General features: G+C 38.3%; 1 protein-coding gene across 1 annotated transcript; it reads right to left on the reverse strand.

The window, feature by feature from the left end:
* Positions 1 to 10356: 10356 nt before the first annotated feature.
* LOC149016431 (zinc-finger homeodomain protein 2-like) lies at positions 10357 to 13077 on the reverse strand. Its single transcript, XM_089154556.1, has 2 exons — positions 11887 to 13077; positions 10357 to 11780 (listed from the first exon to the last, which is right to left on the reverse strand). The coding sequence occupies exons 1-2, from the start codon at positions 12566 to 12568 to the stop codon at positions 11659 to 11661; spliced, it is 804 nt and encodes a 267-aa protein (XP_089010682.1). The 5' UTR covers positions 12569 to 13077; the 3' UTR covers positions 10357 to 11658.
* Between the last annotated feature and the right edge of the window lie 7078 nt (positions 13078 to 20155).

The raw sequence follows: 20155 nt of genomic DNA on the forward strand, positions 1-20155 counted from the left end.
TCACACCATTAATGTCGCCGTAGGAAGCTCTGGTTAGCCTTTGTCGCGCTCCCAAGAGTAGAAACTAATGACCCATTACTAGATTTAGGTGGGATATCCAATTTCTGAGAGACTGGGAGTGAGTGGGGTGAGAGGTGCTCTGTTTTTGGGCCGTAGGAAGAAATGTGAAGGAACAAAACCAACTCTCGCGGAGTCTAAGGAGTTGGGTTTTTTTCCTCCCCCAAGAATCCAAGGAGATCGTGGAGCTAAACAAATACTTTGAGAAGTTTTAGGGGAAGTCGGAGACTCACACTGATGTTTTAAATTGTATTATTTATGATACGAGGTTGAAGTTCCTTGGGACAGAAATTCCAGTCATAGATAATGAGCGCAATCGGTCTCTGTTTCATCCTTAGAAGATCAAGGTGCAATATATGATTTCAAGACCACATGCTCTAACTTGGAATAAGCCTCCTGCAAAATGGGTTTCTCTTAATTGTGATGGCTCTATCATGGGGAATCAAGGAGGATATGGGATTCTTGCGAGAAATGAGATGGGTGAAGTTATCTTTGCTATTGTTGGTGGAGGTGTCTGGAAACAAAATGTTATTTGCATGGAGCTCACGGCCATTCGTCGAGGACTAGTGTTAGCTTCGGAACATTCTATCCAGAGAGTCCAGATTCGTTCTGATTCATCGAGTGCTATTGCGATGATTTTAGGTAGGTTTACCATACCATGGTATGCAACAAAGGATGTCTGTGACATCCGAGACTCATTGAGAGGGTTATGCCAATATGGGCTTCATCTTTGCCCTTAAGAAACATCAAAATGCTAGTGTTTTATGATGAGTCTTTATAAACGGAAATTTTCGACAATATAGACTAATAAAAAAAATTACCCAAAAAAAATTGAATGGACAAAGATGTGTATCAAGTAGAGTATACACAATACTATTACTAGGTCTTGTATTCTTGTATTTGTAAAAAACTATAAGTATTGTACCTAATCTCTATAGCCATTCACTTTACATTTCTTAACATGGTATTAGTTCCTTTGCTCTAACCGAGCTTTTCTTTTGATCTTGCGATGGCTTCTCTTGCTACCTCTGATGTTGGCGCCTCTAGCTCGCTCTTCTGGCAGTGATCTCTCTCAATGTTGCACCATCCTTGCCGCTCAAGCTTTTTGCAACTAATTACCTATTGTGGAAGGCCCAATTTCTTCCCTTTCTACGCAATCATGGGCTCCTTGGTTATGTAATTGGTTTTGTCAAATGTCCTGATGATTCTGATGCTAATGCTCATGATAGATGGGAAAGACAATAACACATACTTTCTTGATTGGTCTCGTCTTTGACTAAGGCTACGCTTCCTCATGTCATCACTACGAAGAGCCCTGCAGATGTCTGGTCTCTTCTTGAAAGGGTTCTTGCACCACCTTCTAGATCTCATATAATGGATCTTAAGGATTGCTTACTGAAGCTAAACAAAGGTTCTTCTACTCTCTTATCTTCTTGAAATTCATATGACCGTGGATGCCCTAACAGCTGCCAATTGTCGCATTGCTGATGAAGATCTTATTCTTGAGGTTCTTTAGGGGTCTTGGAGATGATTATCGTGATGTGGCTACTTCAATTCGTCTTAGATTTGAACCGATGTCGTTTCTTGACTGTTTGGTTTCTTGTTGAATCATGAGCTTTTTCTTCAAAATTCTTCTGTGGATGCTATTGCCTCTATTCTAGCTGCAAATATTGCATTTAATGTTCCTCGATGTTCTGGTAATTGACGACCAAGTTCGGGTTATTGTCATCCATATCAAAGTCAGAATTAGCATCAGTCTCTTAATTGGAATTATCGACGAAACAATTAGAACAGTCAATTTCTTAATCGTTCATACTGTCAAGGAAACGACTCTGGGTTAGGTTCGCGTGGTAATTCTACTCGAAATTATGGTACTAACAGCGTTAGATCCTCTACAAGTAGTTCTGATGATGATAAATCTGTTGTTTCCGATTCTGAAGAGCACTCTTTTCTACAAACCACAAGGCCTTTAGGGGTGCAAGTTTGGCCCTGGCGGCCCTGACCCGCCTAAGCCCGCCCTGAGCCCGAATAGGGCTTGGGCTAAACATTCTGGCCCTAAGGGCGGGTTAGGGCCAAAATATTTTGGCCTTGAACTAGAGCCAAGGGCGGGCCTGGGATTACTCTCTGGCCCGCCCAGCCCATCCCGGCCCGTCCCGATTTTGGCCCTAACCCAGGCCCTGATTTTGGCCCTGACCTTGGCCCTGACCCAGGCCCTGATTTTGGCCTTGATCTTGGTCCTGATCCTGGCCCTGATTTTGGCCGTGATCCTGGCCCTAATTTTGGCCGTGATCATTTTTATTTATGATGAGCTAAGCCAATAAGATAGGATGAACCAAAAGAGTTCTGCATCATGAACTTTGTATCGTGCACATTACTTAGAGGGCTCTAGAAAGTCACCTAGACGAAAGTGAAGAAATAGAATATGTAAATACAAAGAAATGAAGGATGATCGGATTTTATTTGTACTGTATCTGAAATGAATCTTGCCGTGATTTTGGCCCTGATCTTGGCTCTGATCTTGGCCCTAATATTAGCTCTGACCCTGATCCTGGCCCTGATTTGAATCTAAAGACTCTGAACCCTCTACCCACATGGAGAAGAATTAATTATAATACATATGGGTGGATACTTGACACATGTCAAATTTTAGAAACATGATCATGTTTTGTAGAAAATTAATAAAAATAAATTATAACCTCATTACCAATGTAACAAGCATCTATTTGATTTTGGCCCTGATCCTGACCCTAATTTTAGCTCTAATCTTAATATTAATTTGATGATGATCATGTACTACAGTACTAGATTTTTACCCTGATCTTCATACTAACATTGATATGAGGAGTTATATATCCATTTAAGTTGTTTATTTTATTATTACTTTTATGAGTCAACAGGAAAGTTAAGTTAGTTGGACTTCTATTTGTCCTTTTTCTTTCTGTTTTATAAAGAGATGTATGACATCAAAATTCATGCATTATTTGGAATTATAGAATGGTGTTGTTTTAATTTCTGAAAAGCGAGTTGTCTGCTCTCTCTCTCTCTCTCTCTCACTCTTCCCCCCACCCCCTTCCCATGCTTTTCCCCATGATTTCTTGATCATTGTATTGCTACTTGTCTTACATTTGATATTTACGACCAAAGATATGGCCAATTAAAGCTAGGGACAAGGCCAATCAGGGCCAATCAGGGTCAAGGCCAATCAGGGCCAACCCATCCTGACCCGACCCATTTAGGGCCAATTAGGGCGGGAATGGGGTTGGCTTGGCCCTGTAGGGCTTAGGGCCAGGGTGGGAATGGGCTCAAATTATACCATATAGGGCTGGGCTTGGGATTGCAAAAACCCGGCCTAGCCCGGCCCAGTTGCAGGTGTCAACTTTTGTCAGTTAATTAGGGGGTCATGTTTGTGCTAACTGTCCATGAAGGTTCAATCAAGCGTTTCTTGGTATCTCCTTTGCTACTATTCTTTCACCTTAATCAAGCGTTTCTTGGTATCTCCTTTGCTACTGTTCTTTCACCTTAATCAAGCGTTTCTTGGTATCTCTTTTGCTACTGTTCTTTCACCTTAATCAAGCGTTTCTTGGTATCTCCTTTGCTACTATTCTTTCATCTTATTTTCCTTCAAATTCATGGATGCTTGATAGTGGTTCTAACAACCATCTTACTACAAATGTTTCTAACCTAGCAATTTCTGAGACTCATCATGGCTCCGATAACATTACTGTTGGCGACGAGCAAGGTTTGGGGATAACTTGCTCTGGTTCTTCCCTAATGTGTTATGACTCTGCTTCTTGTTTTTTTTATTATTCTAGTTAACTTTAACTAGAGATGTGGACACACATGATGCTTATGCTCTTGTCAGAATTGTTCTTATAGAGTCGCCTTTCATTAGAGTTTTCCTTAGAGATTTTCAACTGCAAACAATTTACTTTTCTTTTCAACTCTGATGTTTATTTGATTACTCTAGGTAACTTTAACTTTAGTTGTGGGATGATTGTAACCGATATTTAGGTTTTGGAATTTAATACTTGAACTTGATGTCCTTTTAATTTTGCTATGTCATATGTTGTATGGATTTGTTATTGAACCTAAGTCTTGCGGTGTATCACCCCCACGGATATTCAATTATGGTATGACTGGATCCAACTAGGTGGGGTGTGACAATTGCTGCGACAACAACAAAGCTTGTCTGGATTTGATCCTTGCTTCATGAATTAGGTGTTTTCTTACCTACAATACCTACTGTCTACTGTGATAATTCGAGTGCCACATTCATGACTTTGAATCCTATCTTCCACTCAAGAAAAAAACATTTGGAAATTGATTTTCATTTCGTTCAAGAGTCGGTGGCTAGGAAACATCTAGCAGTCTGCTTTGTTTCCACGGTTGATTAGATTGCGGATGTATTCACCGAACCTTTGTCTCACACAAGGTTTCTTTTGCTTCGGTCCAAGCTTGTTGTTGAGGATGTGCTCCGCTTACGAGGGCGTGTTGTCACACCCCACCCATCGGGTTCCAGACACGCCCGAATACCTGTGGGTATGTGTGATGCTCATTACAGGATCTAGATTCACCCCCACAATATAATGTAGCATAATCCAAAGAGAAAATAAATAAAAAAGTAGCATTCAACAAAGTTATTACAGTCATCCAAAAAAGCAAACAAAGGTAAAATCAGAGTTAAGGTATAAGTGAATATCAAACAGTGGAAGTCTCAACATCAACAAGAAAGGTTTAAAAGAACTTTGTTTAACCCTTTGATTTCCCAAAAGAGAGTTACACACTTCGGTTAGACGCTATATCACATCTCAAATAATCAAACAGTAATCGCAAGGGCTAAACACCGTATAAGCTATCCAAGCATAGACACGTGTCCCCATGGGTCTCCACATCTCCACCTGTCAGGATGTCATACGGCTCGATCGATGGCGCATACTCCGGAATGGTAGAATCTTTATAACCTGTGAAAGAGTCTAAAAAAACATCTTCGAGGAATGAGTTCCATAGAACTCAGTAAAGTCAACAAAATCACATATCGTGCATCCAATACATATACTAAGATTAAAATATGAATATAAATGGAAAGGAGTAATGTATTTATGCAAATATGCCCCTACACTCTAACAAGTGCTAGTCTCTATGGCAAAAAACCCCATTAAGTTGTAACACCAGCCTCCTCTAGAAAGTCTCATCACTCTGATCCTTCGCGGATTGGCTACCTCTGTTGGGATCTTGCGATATAGGGGTACAGTCACATCACACCATGGTTGGAGAATTATGTCACCCTCTCTCACCACACCATTGGTATGAGTACTGACGTGTGTTAGGGATAAGCCTAACAAAATGCAAGGTCATCTATGTTTCATATTGCATGTGTTCTGAATACCTTTCCTCACAGATTGACTACCTCTATTGGTCCAATATCGTTCCCACCTAAGAATGTTACTCTTCACGGACTGGATACCTTTGTTGGATTCCCACAGGACCCAACCACTGCTATCACGGGTCACTCGGCTACAATACCCATGCCGAATGGGTAGTACCATGTAAAAAGGGTAAATATCTAGCCATGCATCTAGACACCTATATATAATGCACATAACTGACTAAACGAATGTGAAGGCATCAAGGGCAATGGGTGAACCCACAACCCTGGGTTGATATACATGCAATTCATTATCATCCAATTCTCCAACACATCATATTCACAACCATAATATGAAATGAGTTGAATTATAGATAAATATAAAATATCACCTTACCATTTATCGTGAAAAGTCTCACACATTTCATGAGATAATAATTAACATTTATATTGACAAACATTAAAATCAAATTAACAACATTATATATATATATATATATATATATATATATATATATATATATATATATATATATATATATATATATATATATATATATATATATATATATATATATATATATATATATATATATTTCCCACCTGTAAGTGACAAATTAGTCTCCAAAGCTCAAGAATTCCACAATTAAAGAATGTCAATAATCCACAATTAACCTCAACACACGATTACCCTTTTGATTTGCATTTCAGCACCTTCAATTGCTCAAGATCCACTCCAAGTTCCTTTCTCTTCTCCTCTCCCATGAGCTCAACCTCCAAACACACCAAAAATCCCGTTTATGAGGTTGGAGAGTCATCAAATAGGGTTTAAACCCAAAATTCCGAAATTGCCCCGAAACTGGGCAGGGGCGGTCGATCAAGGCAGCCAACTGCCCCTGTTTTTCCTTCTTGTACTATGATTGGCTTTAGAGGATAGAAAGGTCTTTTCAAGGCCTGATCAATGGCATAGTTTACTTTGAAATTCGAGACCTCTAGCATCGGTTTTCGAGCATGCCAAAACCTCATTTTTATGCCTTCCAGACTGGCTTTCTCTCTTCTCTTGAAATCAATTAGGGTGGCCAGGCCTTCTTCTAGTTCATCCAAGTGTATAGGTTTGATTTTTCAAACTTCGGGCTCAACTCGAATGGGTCAAAACTACTTTATACCAGTACTTCGAATTCACAAACTTGAAACGTTGGTTACCGGGTTAGGATTTTCAGGGATTTCACATGTGTTGACCATACATGTATCAAGTAGAGAATTTGTATACTGTTACTAGGTCTTGTATTCTTGTATTTGTAGAACACTATAAGTACGTACTGTACCTAATCTCTACAACAATACATTCATTTTACATTTGTTAACAAAAGCACGGATGGATCCATATGAATAATCTTATATCTCAATGAGGGTCATATGAGAGAGAGTAGAGACTAATTCCAACCATCACAAATAAACTGAAATGAATAGCAGTGACAAGGTTATTATAAACCCTAATCATGAAATCCATGGCAAGATAAGGGTTTAAAGATTAAAAATGATCATTGGGGTCCATTTTAGTTTCTATCGTTAGCAGAAAGATCTCAAAAGGATTACATCAGTAAACAAGACAAATGCAATAATTTGAAGAAATAGAAAGGTCATAGAAAGTTTTTACAGATATCGAGCTTAGGGATTGGCAGTTTTCACTTGTCTTCATTAGCCCATTTATCAGTACTGCTGTTGGCAAGAATCCTGCCATTGAAGACTAATAAACCAAAGCATAATTCGAGTAAGTGATTGTAATCAACCTGTTTTTTTTTTTTTTGGGTTGCCAACCCCGGTTTTCAAGGCTTTGTCCTGACTAATCCGGTGTTCGACCCGGGTCACACACCTGGCTGTGGTGGGTGAGTCTCCCAGCGAGGAATTTTTTGCATCCACAAAGTTTCGTAATCAACCTATTTTTAATTCTTATCTACCCATAGATGAGGTGTTTCCTATTGTATTTATACTAGGCCATGAACAATTTTGAATATATATATGTCTGCCAATTTTACTTATCACCATTTAATATCAAATCTGCAATGATACATTTTCAATTAGAACTCATATTACTATGGAAAGTACCAATTTAATGAACCTGTCTTAACTCTAAAGACTAGATTAACTGGTAACAGATGGGGAAAAAAATCATCCGCTGTGCACAGCAGTGAACATATATACTAAATCATAGGCTGAGATTTAAAGCTTGATTTCAAATTTGAAAAGTTCAAAAAAACCTTAATAGTTTCTTTGCTTTCTCAACCTATGATTTGGTATAAAAGTGCATTGCTGTGCACAGCAGATGATGTTTTTTCGATTTACGCATACATCAACTACATTCTCAGGATAGTTTTTATAGACGTTTCTAAACTCTGGTACGTAAAACATTATTATAGAATTAAAACATGATATAAAGTTAACTCCATCGCATAAATTCTTTTAAGAATCTATTCACTATTGTCTTTTAAAATTTTCCAATGAAACCAACCTACAAAAATTGACATTATTAATTATACAATGTCGACAAAGAAAAAAACAATAAATGCTGGTTATTAACCACACAGCTCCATTGAAAAGCCAGCAATAACTACAAATTAGCTGATGTATCTAGTAAAGATTTGAATGGAGAGACAGAAAAAAGAAATTAATAATTCATCATAAATTTTGTTAATAAATGTGATTAATACATACAAATGCAATTTATTACAGGATAGTTGAAAAGGCAACCTATAATCCATAAACCAGGTCAGTGTTTAATACAATTGTCCATTTCACACCCAATCAATCATGCAAGCCTATCTTTTTCAAAATCACTCAGAGATAAGAATTACTGTTAACCAGATTTTTAGGTATAGGAATGATATTTTTTTTTTTATTAAAAAAAAATTTTGTTGTTTTGAGTCATTCTATATGTTACAACCGGTGAAACATAATAGTTCACTACTTGTCAACTTCATAAATTTATATCTCAATTGATCAAATTCTAGTCCAAAATAAGTAAAGAAAGTAACTCAACTCCATATTAAATTTTTTTGGGTAGAACTTTAAATCAAATTATTTGAAAAATGAAAAAAAAAATTCTCATTAAATGAAGAACCATATAAAATACAAAAATTATCTTTTGGAACTATAGCTATTTATTCTATGGTCTTAATTGTATCAATGATATATAAATGAACTTTTGAATAACCTTGTGGGGGTATCTAATGAATTTTTGAACAGCTTAGGATGAAGTGTGGGGATAGTGTGAGATGAAAACGTCTAATATTCTAGTGTTGGATGAATGGAACATGAAAACAGCTTGAAAGCTTTTACTGTTTGCGATAAAGAGAAGATTAGATCAAGCACAATTACTGAACATACAGATTCAGGGAATTTGGTGCAATTTAGATGAAGCACTTGATTTTCTACCCAAATCACGTCGAAGTGCATGGCCTTTGATTATAACCAGTTTTGGTTAAGATATTGACAGATTGTAACGAAGCCTGATTTGTAATTCTAAGTCCCCCACGCTCATGTGTGGCTGCAAGAAACAATATTAGCAGTAGTGATCTGAACACTGATTGCATTAATTTGTAACTCTCTTAACCATTGTTAAGTAATATATGTTTCTTCTTTATCATCAAGAATAGGCTTTTTATCATATGGATTAATATCCCATGCATTTAGACATATATGGAAGTGTAAAATGAGAACCTTTTAAAATAGAAAAAGAAAAATTAAAATTAAAAACAAACTTTTGGGGGGGGGGGGGGAGAATAGTGATAATATTACCATTTCTTCCCCGTCTTTTTGATGGGTTTTTCTTTTTTGAAGAAGAAAAATTTGCAAATGCATGCATAATTGAGAAAGAGCTGTAACATATGAACAAATTTACAACATTTCTTTGCTAACAATCAAAACACCATTTACTGGGTTTACCCAAAAAAAGGAAAAGAGAAAAAAAGACACATAATACTGTTTAATGGAAATCTCATTACGTAAAGCACTGTTTGATCATTCAACCCTACCATCATCAACACCACTCAAAGATCATACAGTTGTGCTTATCAGATTTTTTCAGTGGAGGGTCTCCACCTGTTAATATTCTAAATGTAGCTATGTCTACTGCAACTCTTAAAAAATACTGTTCCACTAATTTTGAAAAAAATAAAAAGTGGTTCCCATACAACCTATTTTGAGTTTCACAGGCAATAATGAAAACAAATACTACTTCAACACTCTGATAATCTGTATGATAAAATAGTTGGTAAGCATTTCAATGGATCTATGTCCAACATAAACAAAAAAATTAGTTCAAACTTTAACACAGAGATCAACACTGTGTCACTTCCCTCATTTTAAGCTCTTCTTCTTGAACCTCTAATATTTCACGCGTACTACGTACCTGGGTGCTGGGTCCTCACCCTTAAAACAAGAAAGCTGCCATTAATGTCTTCACGTAGCTTGAAACATCTTAACATATCTTCTTCAGAACATAAATTAGCAAACAGTACAACTAATTGATCAGAAGGGTCCACACGACAACAGCAACACCCATCTCTATATTTTGTGGTATCAGATTCATCAGGAATTACAAACCACAAGGTTGAGTCTGCCATACCATGTGGCTTCAAAGCAATTTTGACAGCTTAAATGTCCCAAAATTAACACACCCAGCTCACCATAACACAAATGCATGCGCATTTACTCTTCTTAATAGAGAGTAGCTTTTACATTTGTGCTTGCAGGGTTTGAATCACCAAAGTAGAATATTATGGTACAGCTTTCTAGTTCTCAGAGATGATTCAGATCCCAAGACATATTCTTAGCTTTGTAATATAACGTACCCACCCAGAAACCCTAGCTGGAAATGCTGATGTAATCCGGTATGGGTAATTTAGGAGACAACAGAATTACATAAAAAAAAAAAAATGTTTTTTTATGTGTTTCTGAGCATCTTATTATGAATCTTGTTCTGTTTTCTTTGAGCACCCACATGTTCTATAACAGAACTGATAAAGAAAAACCCAAAAAGAAATGGGCTCTGAAATGTCTTCTCCTTCTCCCAACTCAAAGGAAGTGAGGGAGAAAGAGAGAGAAGATTTTTCTGAAATAAATGGAAAAGAATTTCATTAATTTCAGGTCACCCTTCCCAAGGTGACCCACCACGCAATTGATGGGATTCGACATTTCCCGTTCTTCGTCAGGGTGGGGCAATCATATAACTGTACATTTACAGCATACGTTTTCACCTATTTCAAAATAAATTTAAACGAAAATCATTTGTGTGTGTGTGTGTGCAAGTCTGTAACATCTATAATGGAAGCTCAGGAAAATGCAATTCAGGAACGAAGAAGATAGGCAATGTCTGGCAAAAAGAACAAAACCACAAGAAGAAAAGATGAGAGAGAAGTAGCAGACACAGCATACATGCAAGAACCAAAAGTAGAAACTGTAAAGCAACGGAAGGAAATTCAAAATTGCATTAGTGGAAGAAGAGAAATGAGCTTTGAAAAAAATGGAGAAAGCGGATTAGATTAATAAATCAGATACACACACATGCAAGAGTGAAACAAACCCACCTACATTTCAACGCTCCTTCATCTCTCTCAGCACATCTGTCTTAATTTCAGGTTTCTTGGGCTCACAAGTCAGAAAGATGGAGGAGGTTGGGAAGAAGTAAATGAGAAGAATTGAGGGTAGAACTCGGAGAAGACGACAGATGTGAAATGGAAATCAAATTGTTAGCTTTTGCATGCCAAACACGTTAGGGCTTAGGGTCTGTATTAGGAAATTGTTTCACCTCAAGCTGCCAGTCTTAGCCAATTTAAAAAATCACGGAAAGCCAGGAGAGTAGACTAGGCTAAAAGAGTTTCAGGCGTTCTGGTAATACTGAACATCTATAATCTAACAGTAAAACCCTAGCAGCACCAGTCCTATTCAGGAGAGAGAGATAGGCACACTATACCATTAATTCGAGAACATAAGAAAAACAGTTAAGAGTTTTCTCTATGTGCCCAAGAAAGAAGCTAACACAAGTTGATATGAGCACTGGCCCATTCACAATAATGCACTAAAGAAGCCATGAAAAACAAAAGCTATCCATCCAATAAACATCACCAGCAGGAAGATGAACCAAAACCCAGAAAGAGATTAAAACCCTTCCCCCCCAAAAATAAGAGTAACTAAAAACTAAAATCACCCATCTCATGGGAGCAAAGGTAGATAATTCTTTATAGAACTTCCCGTTCTCCTAGTTGTTCTTGTTCCTGTTCTTGTTCTTGTTCTTCTTGTTGGTACTGATGTGTGCTGTTGTTGTTGTTGTTGTCGTTGTTGTTCTCAGCCCTTCTTGTTCCTGAAGCAGTAGTAGTAGTTCCAAATGGGTTACATTAGAATCAGTAGTACTAGTAGAAGAAGAAGAAGAAGAAGAGCTGAAACAGAAAATTTTCAGGCTTTCTTACCAAGAGTATGCTTGTTGTTGTGCATCCAGACCTTAAGTACGTGACGCTTGACACTTGTTTCGTTACAAAACTGCTGCACAGCAGCTTCATCGTGTTTCTGAATCCTCCACCCAAGCCTCTCAGCAAAAGCTAGCATCTTCTCCTTCTGCTCCTGTGTAAATTTCGTCCTAAACCTCTTCTTCGTACCACCACCTCCTCCACCGCCACCGCCACCGCTTCCTCCACTAGGATTTGACATATCTTCCTGGTCATCCCTGCTATGCCCACCTCCAGAAGTCGACGGCAGTGCCAGCGGCCGATGGTGCGGCGCCACCGTCAAGTACCCAGCTGGAGTACGGTAATAAGGGTTGAATTGGTGGTGGAAAAGTCCTCCATCAGTCTCCTTCCGGTGAAAGTTCCGGTGGCAGTTACACGCCGCACATTTGAGGGCATCAAGGGTACCATCTTCTCCTGCCGGCATAAACTCACCGCAACCGTCGACGGCGTGGCCACCCATACCCACCGCATGATTCTTCAAACACTCCCGGTATCTGTTAGCTGTTTTTCTCCCAGACGATACAACATCTCCTGCACCTGCACTTCCCATTTTTGGTCTCGACGAGTTCCCCAACGATTCGTAACTCGCTGACACGGGTAATCTTCCCATCTCCTCTTCCTGCTCTTCATGATTTCCATAATCCATTTTCTTTCCTTTTCTCTCTCTCTCTCTCTCTCCCTCTCCCCTGCACCTTCTTCACTTAAAAACTGTCTTTATTACTGCTTGGTAAGGTAAAGTAAAGACTACCCAGAAGAAATTAAAGTTAGAACTTCATCCAATGGTGAAGATGATCAGAGAGAGAGAGAGAAAAGAAAAGGAAGGAGAAATGATAGACCCATCACGGCACCGGCCCTACCACCGCCGGCGATGAAGGTTCTGTGGAAATTCCTCAAGCCCAGCCCTTTCTGCAACACTTTTTAACTTTTTCTAGAGATACCCAGAGAAGATACGAGGAAGAGCAGGAAGAGGAGAGTGTGGCCATCAATTCTCTCTGCCTGCAAGAGAGACTTGTCTTCCTCAAAATCCTCTCATATACTTTCCCGTTTCTGCTCTCTCTCAGAGTCTCGGCTCAAAGCTTTTCTTAATTTCTATCCACAATCAACCCAGGAACTGAAGAAAACCCTTGTGGGTTTTGGCTCAGCCGGTAATGGCAGAAATGTTACTGGCTACAGCCGGTGACTCTTGCTTCCCTAAACCAAACAGGAGAAGCGTGAGTGATCAAGAATGAAGCATGCCTAGTCTCTGTCTCTCCTTTTGATTTGAGCTCTTTTAGACTTTTACTGTGATGGATGGAATATTTACTGTGGTTGTTTCTTGTTTCTTCTGGAGAAGAGGTAAAAAACTCTTTTTACCTCTGTCTCGCTTACGTCATAAATGGAGCACACTTTTTAGGTTTTTTTGTTGTTGTTAAGATAATTCCAAAATGAAACTGCCTCGGGTACGATGAAGCAATCGAGGGGATATTAGATCTGGAGATGAGCTGATGAGGCATGTGTCTAGACGTATTGACCAAAATGCCTCTGTGGTTTCGTACATATTATTTTGTCGTATCTGGATTCATGAACGCCGATACTCTTGCAGAGTTGCGGTGTAGGTAGGCGTAGATCAGGCATCAAAGTCAAAGTGGCGATTCTTCTTTGACCATGACGAACTTAACTGACAACCACCACTGCCCGGTTCGATGGATAAATAAAAATCTCTCAGTGAAGACGTCGTGGGTTCAATCATGTTTGTTTGATCGTTTATTTCGAAGAAAAAAAAATAGAAGAAGAGAAGGAAAAATCCAACTAGCAAGCCTACGGGATGTTTGTGGTCAATGTGATTTTGATGGAGTTGGGGCAATCTCTTATATAAGAATACTGAAATCAAGAAAATTCTTGGATTCTAACCTCTTCCTTTAGATCTTCCTCTTGTTTTCATTTCTTGAGCCTATTAACCCCCAATCCTCGTGATTATTTGATGATGACCCACAAACAGGATGTTGGGGGTTTATGCAATGGTGGTGTCAATTAAAAGAGAGCTGAATTTTCAATTGGCTTCTAGATTGAAATTAGGCTCAAATCTACATGCATTGTCTTGACATCACAACCAATCAACCAAGAGTTTGGATCGTGTCCTTATATTTATTTATTTATGAAAAGAGAACATCTATTAAGTTACTTAACACAATTACGTAGATTTGTGTAAAATCCACAGGTCCCTAAAACATTAGTAGATGTTTCTATAGCTAAATAAACAAACCAGTGTTGGCACACGGGGGAAAGGAACATGCAATAGTTAGACGTGACATCTTATTACATTAAGATGTCACGTCTTTGTGTTTGGCTTTGGTAAAAGAGATGGTAAAGCGAGATGATTACTCCAAATCTCTTGTATTTCTAGCCCTTCTTTTGTTACCTTGTCAATGCCTACTTGTAAGCCAAAAAAGTGTCTCATCCAGATCATCTATTATATTTAATTTTTCAAAATTAATAAACGGATATGTCCACCCATATATACATCCATAATTCATCCTGTGTTTCCTATCTGCTTGTTAAATACCCCTACACACAATAAAACAATATTATTAGTCGGTTGTATATAATGACAAATATTGCTCACAATTGTTGGGGTAGCTCAATGTAATTTTGTGTAGGGGTTGCCTGGGGGTTAATAGTGCTATCCGCATTCGACTGTATCTTTAAAGCTATAATCCAATGGTGTGTCTTAGAGAGCATCGCCGATGGGTTGGGTGTTTTTTGTGTGAATAATCTGGAGTTTCTCTCTTTCCATATAAAATAGAAAGTGATTATAAAAACTGAAGAAAAAAAAACTATGTTATGGTCAGCTTATCCAATTGTAAGCTTGAGAGAAAGTTATATATGGCACAAATGCAAGAGAGAGGTATATTGGTCTAGTTTTCTATCCTTAGCCCAATGGTCTTGTTGCATTAATTTTTTTCATCCAATCACAAGAAATAAAAATATGTCATACTGTGTCATTTTCTTTCCCACACAAAACACAATTTGCTTGAACATTTGTCCATTGAGATAGTGTTGCTCATACCGGTAATCCTGCATTCAATACACGCCAAAAGAAAACTTTAAATTTTGAGTGGATTGGTAACTTCCACATATACTTCCACCAGTTCAAGAATTCATATCTTTGGGTTGGGAAGTGCTCTTTTAAAATTGCACAGAAAGCTAATTTGTAGGTTGTCTTGGACATCCTAGTATAAGGACACGACAATAATTGAACAGGATCGTGTCCTTATACTAGAATGTTCAAGACACCCTACAAACCAATCAAATGAAATCTAGCATTGAACCCACAACATAGTAAATTCTACTAAGTATGACAAATGTTTTGGTGTGATTGGTTTCTATAGTGTCTATGGTGTCTTTTGTGTTGTAGGTGTAGATATACCAAGATTCAATGGCATTGATCTGAGTTTAACTCTTGTTTTATTGTATTTCATATGGAAAGAGAAGTACATACATGTATCTATTATGTAGGATTACTTATTTTATTTCTCACTTCATTCTTTAGTTTTTGAATTAAGTGCTCGATCACGCTAGAGAAAAATTTGTTGCTAACGATTTGAATTTGACATCGAATGATCTCTCAGCCACAGCTAGAATCTTTAAGGGCCTGTTTGGTTACATGAATCCAGAGATTTCAAATTTTTGGATTCATAAATTTGAAAATTATACTCGTTTGGTTGTAAAAATCTCTAGATTCATGAAATCTAGAGATTCACCTTTTTACACTAAAAACGTGAATCTGTAGATTTATGGGTAGGGTGAAATCCAAAGATTTAAAAAAATCTATACATTTGCACATTTACAAAAATCATGTCGATCAAATAGTTTTTTAGGATGAATTCACAGATTTCATTCCACAACCAAACATCTAATTTTATAAATTATAACTCCATAGATTTGAAATCTCTAGATATTTGAAATCTCCAAACTCATGTAATCAAACAGGCCCTAATCTTATTAGTTCGATGGTGTGTACACCCAATTTGTATTAATCCAAGCATGATTACTCAGTTTGATGTGACCATGAGGAATAATTTGATAAAATTCTGCTACACTAGGATTCATGATTTTTTTTTGGTATGAAGATTTCATGATGGATTTCATGCGTTTGGCTTTGAGACCTCGGATCTTCTTGAATAATGATGTTTTCAAGTTTTTTTTTTTTTTTTTTTTTTTTTCGGGTGGGGGTGTTTGCATGATGTTTTCAAGTTTATCAACTTGAAAAGATTGACCGGGTTAAAAAATATGAAGACATAAAAATGGATTGCGTTGACTTGGAGTTCTAAAGTAACGTAAACCTAATAAAAAAGTAACCAAGGATGGACCGGTCGAGTGCCCCAATTGTTTCTGTATGATAGGTTAGACCTACTAAAATCCAAGGTTGGATCAATAAGAACCCAAAATGTGTCAAACATAACTGAAAATTCCTTTCTAGATTATTTGATGCTGAATTGGGTCAATAGTTCACTGAAACCGGTTTAATCTGACCAAAATCAAACCGAACCAATGAATTGACAACCTTGCCCCTAATAAGGGTGTGTTTGGGAAGCAAGATTGTTTTGTGTGTTTCAATATCAGAAGTTACGAGAGAAGAAGCAAAAATATGGATGAACACAGAATTACTTGATAAAGGCTAAGACCTTCAAGGGTAACAAGTAGGGCCGCAATAATTCGGGTTTTTGTAATTCTAAGCCCTTCCTATATATTCTAATCTAAGCTCATTCCCGTCCTAACCTTAATTCAGGACTAAGGATTATTGTCCCTGACCCTAAGCCCTACAGGGCCAAGCCAAGCTCAATATTCCCGCCCTAGTTAGCACTATTCCTAGCCATGTCCTTGGCCTCAGTCCTAATTGGCCCTATGCTTGTCCCGATTCCTAATTCATTGAGATCAAGTATTATGGACAAAATTATGGTTAGGATTAGGGTCAAAATCAAGGCTAGGGACAAGGCAAAAACTCAGGAACGGGTTGGACAGACCCAACAAGCCGAAGGGTAATCCCAGGTCTGTCCTTGGCTCTAGTTAGAACCATAATATTTTGATCATAATCTGTCCTCAGGGCTGCAATCTTGAGCCCAAGCCCTATTCGAGCTTACGCTGGTTAAGGCCAAATTTACACCTCTAGTAACGACACTGCAAGAAAGCAACCATTACCTATTTAAAGAAAAGACCCCGCTGGATGAGCTCACATGCTCGAATCAATGAAATATAGCATTGAACCCACAACATAGTTAAATTCCACTAAGTACCACAAATGTTTTGGTATGATTGGTTTCTATAGTGCCTCGGGTGTCTTTTGTGTTAAAGGTGCAGATATACCAAGATTCAAGCATCAGATCTTAGTTTTAACTCATGTTTTATTGTACGGAAACTAGCCCAATTAACTAAGGACTAATCTACTATGACTCTAACAAAGTTCGATCAAGAATGTCCCTAATCAACTTTAATCATAGCATTATTCGATGATAACAAATTTGATAAATCAAAATTTTCCCATGCAGAAAGCTAATACCCACACTGTCCGGAGAAAATTTATTGCTAAGGATCTAAGTTTGACATCAAATGATCTCTTAGCTACAGCTAGAATCTTTAATCTTATTAGTTCGCTAGTGGGTACGTCTAGCTTGTGTTGATCCAAGCATGATTGCTTCGTTTGATGAGACTAAGAGGAATAATGTGATAGAATTCTGCAACACTAGAATTCATGATTTTTTTTTTGGTATGAAGGTTTCATGATGGATTTCATGTATTTGGCTTTGAGATTTTTTTTTTTTTTTTTTTTTAATTTTCGTGGGTAACCTGATTTTCAAGTTGATCAACTTGCAAAGATTGACCCTCACGGGTTAAAAAAAATGATGACATAAAAATGGATTGCGTTGACTTGAAGTTCTAAAGTAATGTAAACCTAATAAAAAAAGTAACCGAGATTGGACCGGTCGAGTGCCCCAATTGTTTTTGTAGAATAGGTTGGACCAATAAGAACCCAAAATGTATGAAACATAACTGAAAATTCCTTTCTAGATTTCTCGATTCTGAATTGGTTCAATAATTCACTGAAACCGGTTCAATCCGAACCAACGAGCTGACAACCCTGCCCCTAATAAGGACGTGTTTGGGAAGCAGGATTGTTTCGTGTGTTTCAACATCAGAGCGTACGAGAGAAAGAAGCAAACAAACAAGGGGGTTGAGACACGGAATTACTTGTCGGCATTTAAGGCTTCTGGCTACGTGCGTCCCCTCTCCGACAAGGCGTGACGCCTCCGTGGCGTCAACCCCTGCATTTAATCCAATCTATACCCTAGCACCACCTTACTTTTTCTTTCCTTTTTCCTTTTTTTTTTTTTTTTTTTTTTCGCTTTAAATTTCCGTATTTATATGACGTGTACAGTAATTATAACCATTATTTTTCCGTATTAATAATTATTATTGACTTGACTATTAAGCTAAGTTTTTATCAAAGCATAGAAATAGTAGATCTGTGATCAACAGTAAAACCGCAATCAAATCACCACCTGTAAAGCCTACCCATTTTTAGCATTCGTGTCAGACACTGTTTTGACCGTACTTGTCCTTTCACATTTCACCTCTTCAACCTCAAGAAAAGTAAAAGACAGAGAGAGCAGAATTCGGGGAAGTAAAAGGAGTAAATAGGACAATGGTTAAGGGTAAAACGGGTGATTCAATTTACTGACTCCCGTCCAGCATGGGTTGTCTCTCAGGCTCAGGCTTTCCATAACGAGAATGAAAAGCTTATCTCATTATTTGGACCATCTTTTGATGAATCGGTATCGGTCCAGTAGATTCGTAACGGTATCGCTGAGGACATCGCATTAATTTTATTAACTAGATCTGTATGGGAAAGGCACGAGGAACGGTGAAAGACTGAAAGGATGGATCGGATTTTCGTTAATCATCGATTAATTAATTAATCCTGGGGATTGAAACTGGCGTCTGATTATGAGGAGAGAGAGAGAGAGATTCCAGCACTATCTTGGGACTTGATGAAAAGAAGAGTTAGCGAGCGACAGAAAGAGAGAAGCAATAATTAAAAAAGGAGTTTGGGAAAAATGTTATGTTTAGCGGGCCCGGGGGGTTGAAGGTAAAAAGTTGAAGTTAGGGAGAAGGGGGGGGGGGGGGGTGAATATTAATTATCAATTAATAAGCATGGGAAAGAGAATCTGGGTTTTACCCGACGCGGGATTTGGGTTCACATGATCTTGTTAGGGTCGGACAACGAGCCAATGGTGACGTCTGATGCGACGGCCTGACATTGTGGTCAGACCGTCAGAGTTCAGACCGGGACTATTGTCAGTTGCCGTGGAACCTCCTTCTTTGTGTCTGGGTGGTGGCGTAGGTTTATAACTGTCCCACGCAATTGACTGTCGCCAGTTGTGCTACGGTGCACCACCACTCGGTACAGAACTCGTTGAGTCCTGCGTTCTCTCTCTCTCGCTCTCATTCTCGTGACCTGAACCCGGTTGAACCAGTAGCACACGAAGCTTCTCTTCTTAGTCGCCAACCTTGTGAGTTGTGGCTTATATTGCTATTGCCGTTACATACGTTGATGATGTTTTCTGGTTGGAACAGTAAAAAAATCTTCTGTTTTTCACACCAGTGGGGGTGGAGCAGTAAAAAGAAAGCTGTAACAGAGAGAAAGATCACTGATGAGTGTGTGTGGTTGAAACAGTAGTAGAATCTTCACAGAGAACAAGAGAGAGAGAGAGAGGGTAATGCGGGAAAAGGAAAAGATGGGAAAGTGACAAGACGAGAAAAAGTGCTGTGGGGAGAGAGACGGGAAAGACCGTGATTTCCATTTGTATGCAATGGCAGCCTTTCCCACACCTTCGCTGTCTTGCTAGATTGCGGCCCCAGACCCAAACGGAGCCAACACCAGACCTTCTCTCAACTCTTCCCAATTCCCATTTGCCAAACGCGAAACACCACTGTTGGCCCACCACCACCCTTTCATCCCCTCGTCTCCTCCCATCCCAACACTCCTCTCTCTTCTTTTACACTATCCATAATACATATTCAAGTGTATAAGACATATATATCTCTCCATATCTTGAAGATAAGTAGTCTTTTTGACTTTGTTTTCACATATATATTTTTCCCTTAATGACTAAGGAATTTAGTATAGATCAAGGAAAAGATAATATGGTATGATGAGAACCACTTGGGCAGGTCGGCAAGATCCTTTTTTTGTTCC

This window comes from Hakea prostrata, chromosome 5 (assembly GCF_041222555.1).
Source record: "Hakea prostrata isolate BN-2017 chromosome 5, UWA_Hpros_2, whole genome shotgun sequence".
NCBI lineage: Eukaryota > Viridiplantae > Streptophyta > Magnoliopsida > Proteales > Proteaceae > Hakea > Hakea prostrata.